The sequence below is a fragment of the Nerophis ophidion genome, linkage group LG21, assembly GCF_033978795.1.
Source record: "Nerophis ophidion isolate RoL-2023_Sa linkage group LG21, RoL_Noph_v1.0, whole genome shotgun sequence".
Taxonomy (NCBI): domain Eukaryota; kingdom Metazoa; phylum Chordata; class Actinopteri; order Syngnathiformes; family Syngnathidae; genus Nerophis; species Nerophis ophidion.
In genome coordinates this window covers 14,559,717-14,581,979 of record NC_084631.1, presented here as the reverse complement: position 1 = coordinate 14,581,979, position 22,263 = coordinate 14,559,717, and the positions used below count along the sequence as shown (strand labels likewise).

The window sequence follows — 22,263 nt, the reverse complement described above, 5'->3', positions numbered from 1 at the left end:
CTCACAGTGTGGCGAGTCAGAGTACTGCTGAGGCATTGAACTGCAAGTTGACAATGTATCGCCCCCTACCTTGAGGCAGAGGTACATGCTGCCTCATGGCCTGCCTTTTCCATGCGCCCCCTCGCACGCACACGCCCAATACACACTGTGTGTAGCCATGGAGGCACCGCCTGTGTCTGCCTCACTTCTCATCTGCTGCATTGTTTTGATCAGGTAACATGGAATTTCCGCTATTTTGACCATGAAAATGATCAAAATATACAGGAACCACACCAAAATCACATAGAAAACATAAACCAAAAGAGAAATATTAAAACTTATTTTATTTTATTAGTTCATTTTGGAACATTTCATGGTTAAGCCACCTGGTGGCAGGTGAGGCACTGCCTCACTTGCCTCCCCTGACAGCACGTCACTGATTCAAACCATTCCAACGTTCAAACTATTTCAGCGTTTAAAGCATTACAACATTTAAACCATTTCTACATTTATCCTACATTCCCTTAACATTTCAGTTCAGCGTCAGTTCTCTAACATTCAAACCATTCCAACATTCAAACTATTCTTACATTCTTACTACATTCTGTCAGCATTTCCAAAGACAAGCACCTGGGGATAGGTTGATTGGCAACACTAAATTGGCCCTACTGTGTGATTGTGAGTGTGAATGTTGTCTGTCTGTCTGTGTTGTCCCTGTGTTGAGGTGGAGACTTGTCCAGGGTGTACTCCGCCTTCCGCCCGTATGCAACTGAGATAGGCTCCAACACCCCCTGTGACCCCAGATGGGACAAGAGGTAGAAAATGGATGGATGGATGGTTTATGAATTAGTTTAATGGTACAGTACTGGAGCTGCCAGCCGGTTTGGGGAGGACTGCCTTTAATGACATTTATAGCAACCCCCCTTGTTTAGGAAGAAATGCTAGTATACTGTAATACAGATTATAAATGTGGTTAATGGTTTATGGATGATTATTTGCTTATTTCATTATTCCATCTATTTTGTATTATTATTATTTTTTTATTTTATTGATATCATTAGAGAAATGCTTAATGACTTAAGGAAAATTACTAGTTTGTTTATTTAGTTATGTTTATTTTTTGTTATCAATTTGTTTTGGATTATTATTTTTTATTTATCTATATAATTACATGTTTGATACAATGTATAATTTACTATAGGGTCTATGGATACAAATTAGCAGCTTTGCTATAATCCGACATGTTTACAGATGTATGATGTATATACATATATATACATCATACATCATATATATATATATATATATATATATATATATATATATATATATATATATAAAATAAAGCATTATAAAGTGTATTTCAACCTATTTACTTTGAATTAGACACCCATGTGCTTGTCAGTCCCTTAAAGCAGTGTTTTTCAACCTTTTCTGAGCCAAGGCACATTTATTTTATGTAAAAAAATCCAGAGGCACATCACTAGCAAAAACATTAAAAAAATGAAACTCAGCAGCCGATATTGACAGTAAAAAGCTGTTCTCGTAATTGTTGGGTATAAATCCAAACCATAACCAACCATGCATCACGATAGCTCGTCTCAAAGTCTACTGTCATGACCTGTCACATCACGCCGTGATTTATTTGGAGTTTTTTGCTGTTTTCCCGTGTGTAGTGTTTCAGTTCTTGTCTTGCGCTCTTATTTTGTTTTTGATTGTCATGTCATTTACGAATGTACTTTTTGGACGCCGTCTACTCCCCACGCTGTAAGTCTTTGCTGTTGTCCAGCATTCTGTTAGGGTTCACTTGGGGGACGGCGTGGCGCAGTTGGGAAAGTGGCTGTGCCAGCAACCTGAGGGTTCCTTGGTCACTCCCCACCTTCTACCATCCTAGTCATGTCCGCTGTGCCCTTGAGCAGGACACTATACCATTGCTCCTGATGGGTCCTGGTTAGCGCCTTGCATGGCAGTTCCCGCCATCAGTGTGTGAATGGGTGAATGTGCAAATAGTGTCAAAGCGCTTTGAGTTCCTTAAAAAGGTAGAAAAGCGCTATACAAGTATAACCCATTTACTTTGCCGCCAGTTCATTTTTTAGTTCCCTTTTGCATAGCCATCCCTAAGCTTCAATACCCTTTCTTAGCAGCACTCGCCTTCTGTTTATTTTTGGTTTAAGCATCAGGTACCTTTTTACCTGCACAGTGCCTCCCGCTGCCGTCTGCATATTGTGATGATGACAAACAATGTTTGATTGATTGATACTTTTATTAGTAGATTGCACAGTACAGTACATATTCCGTACAATTGACCACTAAATGGTAACACCCGAATAAGTTTTTCAACTTGTTTAAGTCGGGGTCCACGTTAATCAATTCATGGTATCCCGATATCCACAAAACAATTAGCTACCTGCTGCCACCTACTGATATGGAAGAGTATTACACGGTTACTCTGCTGCGCTCTAAACAGTACCGACACACAAGAACGGCACATTATTTGCGGATTATGATTACTGCTTTGCAAATAATATTTTCAACCCAATTAGGCGAAATGACATCATCTCCTACGGCACACCAGACTGTATCTCACGGAACACTGTGCCGCGGCACAGTGGTTGAAAAGCACTGCCTTAAGGTTGTGTGCCACATTTTGAAGGTGTTTTGAAGCTGTGAGAGAAAGTTTAAGTTGACTTCCAGGGTGAAACATTATTATGTTATGTGTTTGTCAGAAAAACACTGGCACAGGCAACACGGTTGGGGTGCATGTTTTGTCAAATGATCAACCTTTTGTGTGCAGTCAGTATTTCAAACACTTGATGGGTTGTGCAAAAATTTTTTACATGAGTTGCTTATACTCAATACACACAATCTGATACATTGTGTGTGTGTGTGTGTGTGTGTGTAAGCCGAATAATTGAATACAAACATTTATTCAATTATTTACTGTTTATGATAACATTTAAAATGTATTATCAACTTGTCAGTTACTTTGTTCATGTTTTACATTCTGCAATTAACTATTTAGTTGAGCTAAATACTTATTCATCACTACTGATATACATATATTATATGTAAATAATGCCCATCCATTCATTTTCTACTGCTTATTCCCCTTTGGGGTCGCGGGGGGCGCTGGTGCCTATCTCATCTACAATCGGGCGGAAGGCGGTGTACAGCCTGGACAAGTCGCCACCTCATCGCAGGGCCAACACAGATAGACAGACAACATTCATACTCAGATTCACACACTAGGGCCAATTTGTTGTTGCCAATCAACCTATCCCCAGGTGCATGTCTTTGGAGGTGGGAGGAAATAATGCTCATGTTTAATTACTATCATTGCATTGCAGCAGTGCCTAATTTAAACATACAATATTGCGCCACTCACAGGCCAGACAAAATAACACAATATTGAATCAAACTGAGGAAAGATGTAGTATCTTATCTGGCCAATAGAGGCGCACGACCTACACTGTGTAAAAAAAATCTGCTCAGAAGAAGACGCGCTTACGCATTGGTCTCCTTTATTATTTAAAGTAATGCAAATAAGTGTTTTTATAACGAGCCACAGTGCGTGTTGTACTATTAAAAGCGTTTGGTCGAACATGTTTAGAAGACTTCCAACAGCTCAATAAAATGAACCTCGATGTTTACTTCCGTGTATCCGCACACTAAGACCCGCCTTCTTAAATTCGATTGGTTTATACGCCGGGCGGAAACGACATGTGGCTTATGATTGGACAAGGACTGTGTACGTCATTTGAATGGCGTATGACCGCCGCTGTCTTTGAGGAACATACGCGACGCCAGTAAGTTGTGTTAGCGTTATCAAAGTGTGTTTTTATGTGAGCACTCCTTTTCATACGTTCTATAGCTCTTAAGACAATAGAGGATATGAACTCGAGCTTTGAAAGAAATACCATTATGTTTAGTCGGCTATGTTTGCTAGTTGCTAACAGCGCTCCTCCATAATAATGTAATTCACAGGAAAATACAGTCCATTAAGATCGGTTGTAAATTAAGCCAACGTTTGGTTCTGTCTTTTAAATGATCGAAAGAAATGTCAATGTACACAAAAGCGAGTAAACGTTGCAAATACAGAGTACACAAACGCTTGTTGTACCACCCGATGCTATGCATTCAATAAATGGTACTCAAAGTACTCAAAGCGCTTTGACACTGTTCAAACACACACACACACACACACACACACACACACACACACACACACACACACACACACACACACACACACACACACACACACACACACACACACAGATGGCAGGAGCTGCCATGTAAGGCACTAAACACGACCCATCAGGAGCAAGGGTGAAGTGCCTTGCTCAAGGACACAACGTGACTAGGTTGAGGTTGGTCGATGCTGGGGATCAACCCAGGAACCCTTAGGTTGCTGGCATGACCACTCTCCCAACGGCGCCCTGCCGTCCCCAAACACTACACACTGATATCGAAATGATCAGCCAAATGTTATTGTTCTGATTATTAGTCCAAAATGTAAAATGTATACCGTATTTGTTGAATTGCCGCCGGTGTGCTAATTAATTTAAAACCTCTTCTCACCCCCGCGCTTATCAAAGGCATGCGGTAAAAGTAAGCATGCGCTAATTATTTTAAAACCTCTTCTCACTCCGGCACTTACCAAAGGTATTCAGTAAAAATTTGAGTGTGATGTAAGCTTGGACCTTAAATCCTACTGAATAGCTCTTAATCTTCTTCCCTTTATGCGATTTCAAATTACCGGTATTGAAATCAGCCTCCTCCATTTTGAAAATGATGACAGGGGAAGTGTCACTCGTGACCAGGCGGTAATACTAAGCATGCGCTAATTATTTTGCGAAGCAAGTTTGACCCGGCAGCAATTCAAGGAAATACGGTAATTTTGATTCCCTTTCTTGTATCTCTTATATTGTTAGGAAACAACTTGGTCCGAGCTGGAATTTTCACATACTCCATATGGATTCTTCATGTTAACGTAAGTTTTTGATTGATTGATTGATTGAGACTTTACATATTTTGTACAATTGACCACTAAATTATAACACCCGAATAAGTTTTTCAACTTTTTTAAGTTGGGGTCCACGTTAATCAATTCATGGTACAAATATATACTATCAGCATAATACAGTCATCACACAAGTTAATCATCAGAGTATATACATTGAATTATTTACATTATTTACAATCCAGGGGGTGGAATGAGGAGGGGGTTGGGGTAGGGGGGTTAGGTTTGGTCATACTTGCCAACCTTGAGACCTCCGAATTCGGGAGATGGGGGTAGGGGTGTTGAGATAGGTGGGTGGGATTGAGGTAGGCGGGACTGTGGGGGGCGGGGTTTGGTGGTAGCAGGGGGTGTATATTGAAGCGTCCCGGAAGAGTTAGTGTTGCAAGGGATTCTGGGTATTTGTTCTGTTGCGTTTATGTTGTGTTACGGTGCGGAAGTTCTCCCGAAATGTGTTTGTCATTCTTGTTTGGTGTGGGTTCACAGTGTGGCGCATATTTGTAACAGTGTTAAAGTTGTTTATACGGCCACCCTCAGTGTGACCTATATGGCTGTTGATCAAGTATGCCTTGCATTCACTTATGTGTGTGTGTGTGTGTAAAAGCTGCAATATTTTATGGGACTGAGCGGACGCGCTTTTTGTATGGACAAAAAGCGGACATGGGGACAGATTGTAGAGCAGTGGTTCTCAAATGGGGGTACGCGTATCCCTCGGGGTACTTGAAGGTATGCCAAGGGGTACGTGAGTTTTTTTTTAAATATTCTAAAAATAGCAACAATTCAAAAATCCTTTACAAATATATTTATTGAATGATACTTCAACAAAATATGAATGTAATTTCATAACTTGTGATAAGAAATGCAACAATGTGTTGCATTCAGTTTTGACAGCTAGATTTTTTGTGGACATATTGATGTTAAAGATTTTTTTTTTTGTGAAGAAATGTTTAGAATGAAGTTCATTAATCCAGATGGATCTCTATTGTGGTGTGAGCGCAGCAGTAACAAGCAGCTGAGCAGACCGTAGAATAATTCTCTCAAAAACTCAAATAAATACCTTGTCAGATAAAAACATTTTTGGGGATAATTATTTCACACTGAGGGTAATTTTTATTCCTAAATTGGGCTCCAGAAAAAACTGGGAACTTATTTCATGTAGGGCAGAAGGGCTGGTGCTTGAGCAATGGTTATTATTATCTATCCACCCATCCATTTCCTACCGCTTGTCATTTACGGGTTTCGCGGGGGGTGCCTATCCCAGCTGCATTCGGGCGGAAGGCGGGGTATTTTTGCCTTTCAAACTAAATACTGTTATCATATGTGGATATATTGTATCTGATGATGTAGTTCTGTTGTAGTTGTTAAAAAAAGCAGATACCAATAAAAAAAGGCTGATACGGATATACGTCAAAATGCTAAATACAGATGTCGATAATAGTTAAATCCTCTAAAGTATGATTATAAATCATCTTTTTTCCTTTTACTTCAGAGTGTAAGGTAGACGTCAGGAAATTCACATAATATTATCATCAATGGATAATATTATTTCTATTATTACATCATTATTATACTTATATTACTTGTGCAACGACTGGGGATTAAGTCTCCCCTGTCTTTAAAACGTAGTGACGTCTCTGTTTTCAACTTTAATCAAGGGTATTTGAACGCACCACAATTATGCACTTTGAAATGCAAAAGTGAAACCTATAACATACCTTTCTGCTATTCTACCACATAGATTTATTATACTGTTACCTGTCTTCTATCACTTCATCCTTGTTCCAAAATATTGGCACTGTGTGTGAATGCTTAAAGGTGAGCTTTAATAACGTTATGACGTCAAGTGTGTGATAGGTTTGCCGCTCTGCAGGCTAAATCAACCATTTTGTATGTTTTAATGCGGGTGAAATGAGTCTTAGACATTTTTAATTTGATCTAAGCAACCTCATTACTGAACTTTCGCGGCAATATTTATTTTATATTAACATTTATGATGTTTTTTTTCATAAATTAAGTATCAAATCCGTAAAAAAAAAAGAAGTAAAAAATCCGTCATCACTTTCAAGACTACTTGATTTGTAGTTGCTGTCAAAAGTGCATAAACAAAGTATTGAGCAAAGGCTATGAATAATTCTGTACATGTGATTTGTTAGTAGTTTTTTTTAATCCATTTGTAAACATTAAAAAAACAACATTTTCATGTTGGCATTACGGGGTGTGGCGACTTGTCCATAGTGTACACCGTCTTCCGCCAGAGTGCAGCTGGGATAGGCTAGCACTCCCCGCGACCCTGAAAGGGACAAGCGGTAGAAAATGGATGGATGGATGGATTACGGGGTGTTGCGTGTAGAATCCTGAGCAAAATAATACATAAATTACAATTTGGAAAAATGGAGACGCAGTGAATATTTTCCTTATGCCTTATAATTGTATTGAATTTCTGAAAATATATGGTCGTAGTTGTTGTGTTTATGTACCTGTGTCTTTTAGTTCGGGTTTTTTGAGGCTGAGTCGAGCGGAGGTGCGTGTGAGGAGACTGGCGGCTCAATTCAGCACAGCAGCCATGTCCACCTCTGACGCCAACGGGGAGGCTCCTACCGCGGCCATCCTCATCATCGGAGACGAAATACTCAAGGTAGAGAAAAGCATAGAACAGTGTTTCTTAACCATTGGGCTGCATGTGCCTCCTAGAGGGCCGTGATGTTTTTTGGACAAATATGCGCAAACTTGATACAACACAGGCATACAGTAACAGTAGATCCCACATTTACCTCCCTGCACCTTTCACACAGAACCCAGCAAAGAGGGATATTGCCACAACTTTAAGCATGCTGACGTCTATGCCAGCACCTGGTGAAATGTAAAAAAAAACAAATTTGACAGCTAAAAATGTTTATAAAACAACAGAAGCAAATCACTGGTCCTAAACTTCACACTGTAATCCCAGGGTTGTGGGATCCACTTGATCAATGGTGCCACTTGAATTTCCAAATTGAAAGATTAATTAAGGCTTGTTAGGAGTATATTATTATTTTCTTTTACACTTGTGTTACAGTACATATTTTTAAAATGTTAGCAGTGACTCACTTGTGCAATGGCCTTTGTCAGTAAACAAGGAATGGTATTGTTCCTATGCTTATCTACAGGGGAACTAGGGGTGGGATTCTTTAGGCACTTAATTTTTCGATTACGATTCAGTCGTTATAGACATGTGTGTGCGTGTGTATGCTGTATATATATATATATATATATATATATATATATATATATATATATATATATATATATATATATATATACATACACACACACACACACAGTTGGGCAAAAAAGTATTTAGTCAGCCACCGATTGTGTAATTCGTCCCACTTAAAATGATGACAGAGGTCTGTAATTTTAATCATAGGTACACGTCAACTGTGAGAGACAGAATGTGAAAAAAAAATCCAGGAATTCACATTGTAGGAAATTTAAAGAATTTATTTGTAAATTATGGTGGGAAATAAGTATTTGGTCTACCATTCAAAGCTCTCACTGATTGAAGGAGGTTTTGGCTCAAAATCTGACGATACATAGCACCATTAATTTTTTCCTTAACACGGATCAATCGTCCTGTCTTCTTAGCAGAAAAACAGCCCTAAAGCATGATGTTTCCACCCCCATGCTTCACAGTAGGTATGGTGTTCTTGGGATTTAACTCCGTATTCTTCCTCCAAACACGACGAGTTGAGTTTATACCAAAATGGATACATGGATGATACAGCGGAGGATTGTGAGAATGTCATGTGGTCAGATGATATAAACTCATCTCGTCGTGTTTATAGTTATAAAGGTAAAAAACTGAATTGAAAACTAGTAAAACGGGAAAAAAAATATTTAATAATTTTTTTTATAGTTGATTGTTTATTTGCATTGATATTATTATTTAAATGTAAATATTGTTATTTTACTTGTTGAGTTTTGTTCTTTACTAATTTCTATCTGTTTTTTTTTTCAACAATATATAAAGTGGAGTTTTGATGGTACAATAAACACTATTGTTTTCAAATTAAAGAATATATGTGTTTGTAATCAAGATTACAATATCCATCCATCCATTTTCTACCGCTTATTCCCTTTTTGGGGTCGCTGGGGGCGCTGGCGCCTATCTCAGCTACAATCGGGTGGAAGGCGGCGTACACCCTGGACAAGTCGCCACCTCATTGCAGGGCCAATACAGATAGACAGACAACCTTCACACTCACATTCACACACTAGGGCCAATTTAGTGTTGCCAATCAACCTGTCCCCAGGTGCATGTGTTTGAAAGTGGGAGGAAGCCGGAGTACCCGGAGGGAACCCATGCATTTACGGGGAGAACATGCAAACTCCACACAGAAAGATCCCGAGCCTGGGATTGAACCCAGGACTGCAGGACTTTGGTATTGTGAGGCAGACACACTAACCCCTCTTCCACCGTGAAGCCCCGATTACAATATCAATCAAAATAATCGGTATTATTATGCATTCCATAATCTTCCAGCCTTAATTTATAGCTTGGTTGGTAGAGTGGCTGTGCCAGCAACTTGAGGGTTGCAGGTTCGATTCCCGCTCCCGCCATCCTAGTCACTGCCGTTGTGTCCTTGGGCAAGACACTTTACCCACCTGCTCCCAGTGCCACCCACACTGGTTTAAATGTAACTTAGATATTGGGTTTCACTATGTGAAGCGCTTTGAGTCACTAGAGAAAAGCGCTATATAAATATAATTCACTTCACTTCACTAATAGTAGGTATATTATAGTAATATATATATACATATAATATAAAAATATAACAATAATAAAAAAAAAAACTGCCTGCAGAAACCAAAACACATTCATTGAATTTGTTTTATTCAGTCCCATAAGTCATCCAGCAGCCATAAAATTATGAAATGAAATTGCTAAATAGTCAATATGGTATATATTTTTTATTTTTGACCGTCCTGCAGAATATTGAAACACACACACGTAGAATGGAGGATTCTCGTCTCTCCGTGCAGCACCAGCACTGATCCTGTAGCTGTGTGGGGAACTGTCAGTTTGCATGTACTTCTGACACGTGCTAAATAAACCTGCAAATAGTTCTCGCAAAGCGATGACAAGCGTCGATAAATCACATTGCGCTTACTGTATAATTATTTTAGCAATTTTTCCTCCCAGTATTGTGGCTGTTTTGATGATCAGCATATATTTTGCATATTAATGAAGACAGACATGCAAAATGGATTGTCGTATTCTGCTCACTTAACACACACAATCCACCTTGCACATGTTTAGTCCATCAGCTTTGTGTGTGCTATCAGGTTTGCACGTGTTTCTTGTGTAAATCAGGCCCTCAGACTCTCTTGAATTTAATTTAGCCAGACCTTAGGGGTGACATCTTGCCTTGTGTGTCTTTCAGGGCCACACAGCGGACACCAATAGCACTTTCCTCACTCGAGCATTAAGGAAGCTAGGCGTGTCCGTACAGCGAATAACCGTCGTACCAGACGTCCAGGAGGTCATCGCCAAAGAGGTGGCCCTCCTTTCCCCTCGACATACCCACCTCATCACCTCAGGCGGCATCGGGCCCACACACGATGACGTCACCTTCGAGAGCGTTGCCATGGCTTTCCAGGAGAAGGTGTACCAGCACCCTGAGCTTTCCCAGCTGGTGGAGGAGTTCTTCGGAGTGGCGGACAAACACAGCGCAGCCATGAAGCTGGCTATGGTGCCTCGGTCAGCCAAACTCAACTACGGAACGGACCCTCAAACGGGAAAACCTCTTCGCTATCCGCTGGTGGGTGAACAACATGTGACCATTTTTTTCCTGTGAGTTCTTTTCGGGCCACTGTATTGAACCAAACAAATCAGAGTGTGCTGTTCAGTATCCTGTCCACTGACTTGCTCAGCCTCAGGCAGCATTACTACGGTAGAGCATATGAAAAGAGTGTAAAGGTGACTATGTGGCTGTTTTTTAAGTGATGGGGCTCTAATAATGTTAACAATGGCCATAAAAAGGTTTTGAATGCTCTAGCTATGAAACTATTCCATTTATAATTATAATTCCCGCTCGGCGTGGATTTATTTACCACAATCATGCCCAGAACAAATCAACAGCGATACGCAAGCAACTAGTGGTTTATTTTCATTATTATTTGACTCCTCATTGTCTTCTTTTGCTTTAAAGCAGTACACTACATGATACCAAGCTGAAATCTTGTTTTCTCACGCCCGTCCTGACACCTTATTATGCCAGCCTCTCTATATAAGAAGTACTGGTCTAATAATAATAATAATAATAAAACTTAAAAAGATATGCGAGCATATTTTAGCACAACCAAAAGGTCGCCACACATGCCATTTACGGTCATGTGAAAAAATAAAGCCCCCGCACCACAGAACAAACTTTACATGTCTTCCGAGTGGGTTAGTGGTTCTTTATTATTTTCTTTTATGCCTCCTCTTGAAGACAAAAAATGTTTACACATCCCCTGATGTAATGAGAACCTGACAATATGTATTTATTTATCCTCATTACCAGTAAACTGAAGTGTTATGTATGTATTCGAGGTCATCTTTTCTGGTTGAGCCTGTTGATTAATTTGAGCAGTGCTGCCACCTCGCTGGAGACCCTTGCCTCTCGCAGTCCACCCTGACACCTCATCGCGCCCCCCAGGGGGCCCCATCCCACTATTTGAGAAGCACTGCTTTAAAGAAACGTAGATCAATCAATCAATCAATGTTTACTTATATAGCCCTAAATCACTAGTGTCTCAAAGGGCATTTTTTGATACTTCTTTCATACCCATCCTTGCACGCTACACCGCTACAACAAATGTGACGGGAAGGAGACGCTGCCGAAGGTGAGCCACGTAAATAAGACCGCCCACAAAACGGCGCATCCTGAAGCCATTGTCAGAAAGCGGCTTAAAGATGATCTTTAAAACATAATCTATGCAACATTTTTACCTAACAGCCACCATTACATGTTATGTAGACCACAAGGAAGTGTTTTCCATTTAGAAAAAAAAAAGAATAATATGACTCCTCTTAATGCGCCCTAATGCGGTGCGCCTTACATATAAAAAAAAGATTGAAAATAGACCATTCATGTGCCTTATAATCCCCTAAAATACGGTATGCATCGGTTTTGCTTTGGTAAGGTTGCAGTTCATGATTTAATATTTAGTGTTTCCTGTCATGTTTTTTGCCTGCCTTTCCTGTTGCACGCGCCGATAACGGGTATGCATGTTTTCCCCCGCATTTGTCAAAATATAGCTATACATGTCAACGTAGTGTATGTGCTGAAAGCTTCATTTATGATCGTTGCCACTGGTAAAAGCTTAATTATTTTCGGTTTTGCACACATTTGCTTTTTTTTTATTGAGACTCGCCGAGTTGATGCTTTTCGAAACAATCATATTAAAAATGGGTCGCAAGAAATACAAATAATATCAAGATAATAATTAAATGGAAAACACTAAACATTTTAAAAGTATATCAAACAAACCTTTAACTAAGTGATCACAGCAAAATTGTCCATTCTTCTGCTCCCTTGGACTGGAGTGTGTGCTTCTTTTATCTCCGTCTTTCATAGAGTCTTGCACTTTTCCGCCATTCCTGATTACGTTTAACGTTTATCCTTTTCGTACAGCTGTAAACAACGCAAGCATTTTTCTTCGAGAGAGACTAAATGGCGCCGAGTAACCATCGAGAGCAGACGCTGGCATGACCACTACGCGTATTCAATGAGACGGACGTGATTTCATTGTGAATCCAAGCAATTGAATACAATTTTTTTTTAAACAAAATAAAAGTGGCGAGTGCACAATACCTAAACAAAAGCAAAAACTATCTATCTATCTATCTATCTATCTATCTATCTATCTATCTATCTATCTATCTATCTATCTATCTATCTATCTATCTATCTATCTATCTATCTATCTATCTATCTATCTAATGCATTCAGCGGGGCATCACAACAAAATTAGGCATAATAATGGATTCATTCCACGACTGTATATATCGGTATCGGTTGATATCGGAATTGGTAGTTAAGAGTTGGACAATATCGTAATATCGGATATCGGCAAACAAGCCATTATCGGACATCTCTAGTAAAAACGTCATCAATTACGCTAATTCCAAATGGCTTGTTTCCCAGAAGTATGAAGGAAGGCAAGACTGTTTTATAAATTTCTCCGCCATGCCTCCACGGGACTTATGCAGATCCAAAATACACAAGACCAGCAGGTACCAAAATGTAAGAAAAGTTGGTTTTACATAATAGGGCCCCTTTAATTCATTTTAGTTGAGTGTTATGTATTTTTACATGTATCAATTTGTTGTTACCAGGTGAGTGTGCGTAACGTGTATATATTTCCCGGAATACCATCCCTCATGGAGAAAGCCTTCAATGGCTTGGAACACCTCTTTGCGAGTTCAGGTACCAGCTTTCACACTCGCAAGGTAAGCGCAATCATATCTTCATATCATATTTGAGCATAATATATAATTAACTAACCACAGATCAAACATTTTAGGTCTTTGTGGCCGCGGATGAGGCCGAGATTGCCCCTGTGCTCACAAAACTGCAGGCCTCGTGGGGCCGCAAGGTGGCACTCGGCTCCTACCCTGACTGGCTGAGCAACTACCACAGAGTCAGGCTGGTACTGGACTCAAACAGCCAGGAGGAGGTGGACAAAGCTCGGGCCCAGCTGATTGACAAGCTGCCCAGTGGAAGCGTGGTGCCTCTAGTCACTGACCCGGTGACCATTGCCACCGCTGAGGTGTACACGCTAGCCAACAGCGGTGAGAGACAGAAATTCAAGGGATTTAAACCTGTAAAAGCAAAAGTGATCAACATTGAAATGGGGCAGGAATTCAAAGGAGATATTTGTAGTACAATATGTTCTTCAATAATTTCTCCGCAGGCACTCCGCTGGGCGCGAAAGTCGCGTCGGCGCTGAAAACGATCGAGGCCGCGCTGGATCAGTATCCCATAGAGGAAGTCTGCGTCGGTTTTAACGGCGGCAAAGACTGCACAGCACTGCTTCATCTCTTCTACGCCGCGATGAAGCGGTAAAATTAAAGAAAAGCTGTAGCAGGGAGTCAAAACAAGACAAATAATCCAAGACAAGAAACGTTGCCACACATTTTTATAATGATGAAGATTAACAGGAAGCTGACACTTGGTTTCTGTTTTTACAACTCCTGGAAAGGTATGGAATTACCAGTCAAAACAAATAGCAGATAACAGGAATAACTACTTTACTCTAATGAAATTTCAAATGGCAATTGTATGGTTTTAAGAAGTGGTCAGTACCAGTTTACTTGTTAAAAAATACGGAAACATTCAATTCTGAGGAAAAAAATATCCATCCATCCATTTTCTACCGCTTATTCCCTTGGAGATTGAGGGGGGCGCTGGTGCCTATCTCAGCTACAATCGGGCAGAAGGCAGTGTACACCTTGGACAAGTCGCCACGTCATTGCAGCGTGAACACAGTGAAAAAACAAAAAAAAAGCGCTACAACACAGCAATAGTACTTTATTGAACCACCTCTGGCTTTTATAACAGATTGCAGTCTCTGAGGCATAGATTTAGCAAGTGTCAAACAAAACTCTTCCCTAATCTTGCTCCAACTTTCTCTGATTGCTGTTGTCGGATGAGCTTTGCAGGTTGGAGTCTTGTCATGCACCATTTTCTTTCATTTTCACCACACGTTTTACTTTGGATTGACATCCAAACTGGTTGCAGGCCACAAAATTGACATTATGTATCTTTCTACAAGGAAAGCTTTTACAGTTTTTGTTTCATGGCAAGATGCTTTATCATCTTGAAAATGATGTCATTATTCCCAAAAATCCTTTCCATGGATGGAATAAGAATCACAATGTGTACAAGTGAAGATACAGTATATTGCCAAATGTATTTGGCCACCTGCCTTGACACACATATGAACTTGAAGTGCCATCCCATTCCTCACCCATAGGGTTCAAATTGATGTGGATCTACCTTTTGCAGCTATTGCAGCTTCAACTTTTTTAGAAAGGCTGTCCACAGGGTTGTAGAGTGTGTTTGTAGGAATTTTCCACCATTCTTCCAAGAGCACATTGGTGAGGTCACACACTGATGTTGGTCGAGAAGGCCTGGCTTTCAGTCTCCATTCTAATTTATCCCATTGGTGTTCTATTGGGTTCAGGTCAGGACTCTCTGTCATCCATGTCTTTATGGACCTTGCTTTGTGCACTGGTGCACAGTCAGGTTAGAAGAGGAAGGGGCCCGCTCCAAACTGTTCCCACAAGGTTGGGAGCATGGAATGGTCCAAAATGTTTTGGTATCCTTGAGCATACAAAGTTCCTTTCACTGGAACTAAGGGGCCAAGCCCAACTCCTGAAAAGCAACCTTTGACCATAATTCCTCCTCCACCAAATTTCACACTAGGCACAATGCAGTCTGAAATGTACCGTTCTCCTTGCAACCTCCAAAACAGACTCGTCCATCAAATTGCCAGATGGAAAAGTGTGATTTATCAGTCCAGAGAACGCGTCTCCACTGTTTCAGAGTCCAGTGCTGACGTGCTTTACACCACTGCATCTGACACTTTGCATTGGACTTGGTGATGTATGGCTTGGATGCGGCTGTTTGGCCATTGAAACCCATATCATGAAGCTCTCTGCGTACTGTAAGTGGGCTAATTGGAAGGTCGCATGAAGTTTGGAGCTGACTGTGCAGAAAGTCGGCGACCTCTTTGCACTATGCGCTTCAGCCTCTGCTGACCCCTCCCTCTCTGTCACTTTACGTGGCCTACCACTTCGTGGCTGAGTTGCTGTTGTTCCCAAACTCTTCCATTTTTTATAATAAAGCCGACAGTTGACTTTGGAATATTTTGGAGCGAGGAAATTTCACAACTAGATTTGTTGCACAGGTGGCAGGCATCCTATGACAGTTCCACGCTGGAAATCACTCAGCCCCTGAGAGTGGCCCCTTCTTTCACAAATGTTTGTAGAAACAGTCTCCATGCCTAATTGCTTGATTGTATAGACCTGTGGCCGGGCCAAGTGATTAGGACACCAGATTCTGATCATTTGGATGGGTGGCCAAATAGTTTTGGCAACATAGTGTATAATGATATTCATCGCCCTAGTGCCATTACCTGACATGCAGCCCCATATCATCAATGAACGGAAATATGCATGTTTTCTTCAGGCAGTCGTCTTCATAAATCTCATTGGAATGCCACCAAACTAAAGTTTTGTAAAGCACCATCACCTTGCCCAAGCAGATTTGTTGTTCATTACTGAATCCAGTCATCCATAGGCCACCATTGCATTTCCCTTAGCCCACTGGAACCTTGTTTTTTTATGTTTGGTTGTTAATGATGGCGTTTACTGTTTCTTAAAGACAGAATGTTGCCATTTTAAATGCCCATAGTTTGTTTCATGTCTACAAAAATAAACACCTGAATCACATGCTCCAAGTCTGCTGATTCCATATTTTTTTTCGAGAGGTTGTATTGTCATTTATTCTTTTTAATGTCCCATCTCTTTCTCTGCTCTCAGGCGCTACCCAGACAGTAAAGACAAGTTGAAAGCTCTTTACATCCGCATCGTCTCTCCATTCCCAGAAATGGAAAGATTCCTTCAGGATACTATAAAAAGGTGAAGTTTTCTGCCCGGTCAAAAGTGCTTACAGTCTTCTAAGTAGGATGTTTGAACGTACAATTAGTCGCACAACATTTGGACTGCATTCCCTTTTTACACTGTTTCTGGGACGTTCTGTATGGAAAAGTGTGGGGTTTAGGGGATTTTGAAAGCTTTCCATCTTCCGAGGCTTTTAATTGAGACAAAAATGGTACCTGCATGTCAGGTGCAGTGGAACTTCGATTTGCAAACTTAATTGACCCTTGAACAGGGTTTCGTAAATCGAAAGGTTTGTGTAGTGAAGCAAATTTCTCTATAAGAAACAATGAAAATATGAATAATGGGTTGGAGTCTCGACAAACAGGCATGTTTAGATAAGGTTTGAACACTATAAAAAGCGGTACTTTATATCACACAAACATAACGAGGTGACGAATCAACTGTCTTTAAGTAATTTGTAAAGTTACAACGGACTTAATTAGGATTATTTGCAGATGATACAATTGTGTTTTTTCAGGAGAGAACACACAAAAGCTAATACAAATATTAACAGAAGAAATTAACAAATTAAAAAGATGGTTTGACAAAAACAGACAATCTCAGTAAGACTAAAATAATGGTATTTGGTAACAGTAGAAGAGAAAGTCAAACACAGACGGAGTATACATTGACAGGGTAAAAGAAAACAAATGTTGGGGTGTAATGATAGATGATACAATGAACTGGAAACCTTATGTAAAACTATACAACATAATGTAGCAAAAAACACAATAATGAATAAAGCAAAACATCTTCTGGACCAAAAATCACTTCATATTCTTTACTGCTCGCTAGTGTCACCATATCTGAATTACTGTGTAGAAATATGGGGAAACAACTACAAATGTGCGCTTCATATACTAACGGTGTTACAATAAAGATCATTTAAAATAATACATAATGTTGGATATAGAGAACATACAAACCCTTTATTGATTGAATCACAAATATTGAAATTCAACGTTTTGGTGCATTTGCAAACCGCTAAAATGATGTACAAAGCAAACTATAACCTGCTAAGCAAAAATGTACAACAATTCTTCCCAACCACAGAGGAGAACTACGACCTTAGAAGAAAATCCAATTTAAAACGATTGTATGCTCATACAACACTTAAAACCTTTAGCATATCCGTATGTGGAATTCAATGATGGAATAATTTAACCAAATAAATCAAATAAAGAACCAATATGATTCAGTTTAAGAGACTGTTCAAACTACAAGTGTTCACAAAGTACACAGAAGAACAATTATGATGAATATCTTAAACCTTTTTTTTTTTTTACATACATAATGATGTATTTGTTTACATACTATGGTATATTATGTATTCATTATTTATGCATTCACGGTTCTGTTACAGAGAACAAGGAAATGGGATAAAATTGCCCTGGTATGAAAAGGGGTAGGATTAAATGAGCTCTGCTTCTTCCTGCTCCTTTTAGGACTTGCTGTAATGAAACGACTGAAAATATGTGATGCATTACATTGTATCGTGTGCATGTTCAAAATGAACTGAAACTGAACTGAACTATACTCTAGTAACAAACTAAAACATCAACGACAAACTAAACTGTACTATGTTGTAAACTAAACTTTGCTGCACTACCAAGAAGCGCACACAGACAAAAGTCCCTTTGGTGCCCTCACAAACAGTCAGAAATCACAAAAATCTTTAACATTTACAACCATATTTTTACAATAAATATTTTAAAAATGTAGAATCCACTTACCTTACATAAATGTTGGCCAAAGAGCAGGTCACGGGAGAAGAGAAAGGAGAAGACAGGGTGACAAGGGACAGAACGAGGGGAAGGGGCCGTGTGTGTGCGTTTTATTTGGAAGAGACGCCGCTGAACGAGAGCTAGTCTATGTTGCTGTTGATTAAGTCCACTTTGGCACATTTTTCAAGAAAAGTATGTTGTCATCACAATTAAAAAGCTGCTGTGGTACGAATTTGGCTTCCTTAATCTCTTTAATACGAACAAAATTGCTTCTAGCGGGACACAAAATGAATGAATGAACCGTTCGACCACACGGACATGGTTCGCACATAATAGTTAATAAACTGAAAGGTTCACAAACAGGTTTGTAATTCAAGATTCCACTGTGCTGCGTTAAAACTTCTACCATCCTATTGTTGCAGTGTGACAATGGAAAAGGGGGGTGGGCCTCTGGTTACCAACTAGTTGTATTTTTTTGTTTAGTTTGAAGGGACTTTTTTGGCATTGTTGCCCCCCCAAACTCCCGGAGTTAGGTTTTAAAAGGGCTTGTGTGAAACTATTTACAACGAAGTTGCTGCATTATCCTTCTCTTTTGCTGAATTAAAGAGGCTTGTTGTCACTTATTATCTGGCAATACCTCCTCCCCTTAGGTATGACCTGGATCTGTTCTCCGTAGAGGGCAGTATCCGGCAGGCCCTGAGCGAGGTCCAGGAGCGGAAGCCAGAGCTAAAAGCCGTCCTGATGGGCACCAGAAAGAGCGACCCTTACTCTGTCACGCTAACACCAATGTGTCCTACCGACCCCGGCTGGCCACCCTACATGAGAGTCAACCCCTTACTGGTCAGTAATCTAACACACTAGACTAAGATTTAAGATGGCTGTTAAGGATTCAAGTTGACCTTTTAGATCAGTGGTGTCCGAAATGCGGCTTGCAGCACATTTTTTAACGGCCCGCCGCACATTCTACAAATGCTATTACCAAAAAAAAAAAAAACACATACAAAGTGGAATAAGAGAGCAAATAGGTGTAAAATAACAGGCAACAGTTGAAAGGTTGGTGCAAAAAACTAAGGTTGCAAAAATGTTTATGCTAATACCAAAAAACTTCCTTCAACAGTTGAAAGGTTGGCGCAAAAAACTAAGGTTGCAAAAATGTTTATGCTAATACCAAAAAACTTACTTCAACAGTTGAAAGGTTGGCGCAAAAAACTAAGGTTGCAAAAATGTTTATGCTAATACCAAAAAACTTCCTTCTTCTCAAGAATGATACCGATAACCCATTAACTTATTTATATCCATTATTTTTTAAAACAGATTTAAATGTAATTTGTGTACAAATGTATTTGTGACTTGTTTTGGCGCAACTTTTTAAACAGCAGGCATCTTTGTAGGCTTTCATAACACCATAGTAGCAATACTGCTGTTTCCAGTGCCTGATCATAAGGTTTGATGTGTTGAAGCTAGGGGTGTAACAGTACGTGTATTTGTATTGAACCGGTTCGGTTCGGAGGTGTACCGAACGACACGGACATATTAAGTAGCACCGCACGTTGTGTAAACAATGCACACCGAGGCACCATGAATTGATTTACGTGGACCCCTACTTAAACAAGTTGAAAAACTTATTCGGGTGTTACCATTTAGTGGTCAATTGTACTGAATATGTACTGTACTGTGCAATCTACTAATAAAAATTTCAATCGATCAAAACCAACAACAACACACAGCATGCTAGCAATGACCGCAGGCTACGACAGACTGACAATACGTCCTCTTTTCATGGGATATGTTCTCTTTGCGGAGCTGTCCAGGTGGAGTTTCTTAAATGCCTCAAATGTTCCCGGCATTTTAAGTTAGGGTTGCGTGTATTTTCAATGTACGTTCAGGGTTAAGGAGTATAAAAAAACAAAAAATGTGTGCACAGGCAACATTCGTGAGGGAGGGGCAGAGACAGAGAGTGAGAGAGTTATTTGCGGCCCACGGCACATTATAAAAATACTATCAAAATAAACAAAAACAAACAAAAGTGAAATAAAAAAGCTTAAAGGCTAAATGTAATTTAGAAAAGGTTTCAACGTTGGCTAATAAAACAAAGCAGTTTTTTTTTCTTTCAAACTGTCATTGCTCAAAACATAATATTGAATCAAAATCAATGTTATTATGAATTATTGACCTATCCAAGTTTCTGATTAGTTCACATCAAATATTCCACTAAGAAAAATATTTTTGGTGCAAGATTTAGCAAATTTTTAAAATAAATAACCCAAAAATGTATATTTTGTTTTCTTACTGTACAGAAAATGAACCAAACCGTGACCTCTGAACCAAGGTACATACCGAACCGAAATTTTTGTGTACCGTTACAGTCCTAGTTGAAGCACAATGTTTTTTTTTTTCATTCTCACCGAATTATTGCAGAAGATTTGGTGCAGATAGCCCGCAGAATATCTCCCTCTAGTCAGTGAAGCAGTCTCAAATGTTTACGCTGTTTTTGTTTACAATGAGCTCAGGAGAAGTTTATGACCTGATTAGGTGAAAAGGACAGATCCATTTGCTCACCCTAGCTAAAAAATAGTTATCTTGCCGTACTGCAGGGGTGTCAAACTTGTTTGGGGGCCACATTGCAGTTATAAATGCCCCTCAGAGGGACGTTTTTAACAGTAAATGTATATTAATATAAAAGCGTACCGTCGTCCCTCGCCACATCACGTTTAAAATATTCCGGTTTCACCACATGACAGATTTTTTTTAAAGAATAGTCTATATTTTTGCCCTTATTTTAAGCATTTTCAAGCATAAAAATGGCCAAATGAACTTAAAATATCAATACTACAGTAGTATTGGCGTTTCGAGGAGACCAAACCATGACAGTAGTAACTGTTCCGTATTGTTATCGCCATTTGGATCAAAAGAGTGTAAAGGTGACTGAAGGATATTATTACGTGTCAAAATGTTACTAATACGTTTTTTTATGCTCTAGCTTAAGGGTGTATATTTATATGTATATGTATACATGTGTGGGTGTGTGTGCATGTGTAAGTTTGGACATCTCGTATTGGATATTAAGATGTTAAATCACCCGCATTTCTTTTACAAGATCAGTCTGCTCCTATTTTCAATGTATTGAATAGTAAATCAGTCCAAATCCAATTACATGTGACATCTTCCAACACAGGACTGGACTTATCACGACATCTGGTCCTTCTTGAGGACACTATATGTCCCCTACTGCATTCTCTACGATAAAGGGTAGGAACACGCTCACCCACATGTCTTCATTGTGTCGGTCCTGTGCTTCATTTTCATCATGTGTGGTGCAGCTACACATCACTGGGCAGCATGGACAACACGTGTCGAAACACGGCGCTGCAGGTGGTGGACGAAAGAGGCGTGGCACGCTACCAGCCGGCCTACCTGCTGGAGAATGCGGAAGAGGAGCGGAACTCCCGGGCCTAATGGTTTCTCCCTTCCTCATGGACATTTTTTTTAAACTTCATTTCAGTTGCATAAAGACTGTAAAAACAAGAAGTGTGTGCGTACGTGCGCAGGTTTGCTTTACTGATCATGGCTTTCTGTGCTGCTGAATAAAGCATCAATCAAGTCATCTTTATCAATGGTCATGTGATTATTTTGAGACACAATTGATTTAGCTTTAGCGTGAATCTATTGGTTTCAATGTTAAATCCAAGAAACTGTCAAGAGACTGTCACAATTACCACAAAACTAAAAAAAAAATACTCTGTCAATGCTTTCACACCGTTCAACATCAGCATATCATAGCAATCGATGGATGCTATGCAAATACGACTCCTAGTGGCTAAGTTTGACATTAATTGGATGCTTGATAA

The 22,263-nt window shown here is 39.7% G+C and overlaps 1 protein-coding gene across 2 annotated transcripts; it reads left to right on the top strand.

Annotated features, from left to right (window-relative positions):
• The first annotated feature begins 3,691 nt into the window (after positions 1–3,691).
• On the top strand, positions 3,692–22,025 carry flad1 (flavin adenine dinucleotide synthetase 1). Of its 2 annotated transcripts, XM_061881981.1 has the most exons (11): positions 3,692–3,785; positions 4,914–4,972; positions 7,490–7,634; positions 10,423–10,800; positions 13,362–13,475; positions 13,550–13,817; positions 13,940–14,087; positions 16,572–16,670; positions 19,066–19,255; positions 21,591–21,664; positions 21,736–22,025. In XM_061881981.1, the coding sequence occupies exons 2-11, from the start codon at positions 4,965–4,967 to the stop codon at positions 21,869–21,871; spliced, it is 1,560 nt and encodes a 519-aa protein (XP_061737965.1). In that variant the 5' UTR covers positions 3,692–3,785; positions 4,914–4,964; the 3' UTR covers positions 21,872–22,025. The 2 variants fall into 2 exon arrangements, with proteins under 2 accessions (XP_061737965.1, XP_061737964.1); XM_061881980.1 differs by lacking the exon at positions 4,914–4,972 and having other exon boundaries at positions 3,702–3,785.
• The last annotated feature ends 238 nt before the right edge of the window (positions 22,026–22,263 follow it).

Coding starts and splice junctions, on each gene's coding strand:
- flad1 (XM_061881980.1), top strand. CDS start 3,709: ATGATTGGACAAGGACTGTGTACGTCATTTGAATGGCGTATGACCGCC. Junction 3,786..7,489: donor GAGGAACATACGCGACGCCA/GTAAGTTGTGTT, acceptor TGTGTCTTTTAG/TTCGGGTTTTTTGAGGCTGA. Junction 10,801..13,361: donor AACCTCTTCGCTATCCGCTG/GTGGGTGAACAA, acceptor TGTTGTTACCAG/GTGAGTGTGCGTAACGTGTA.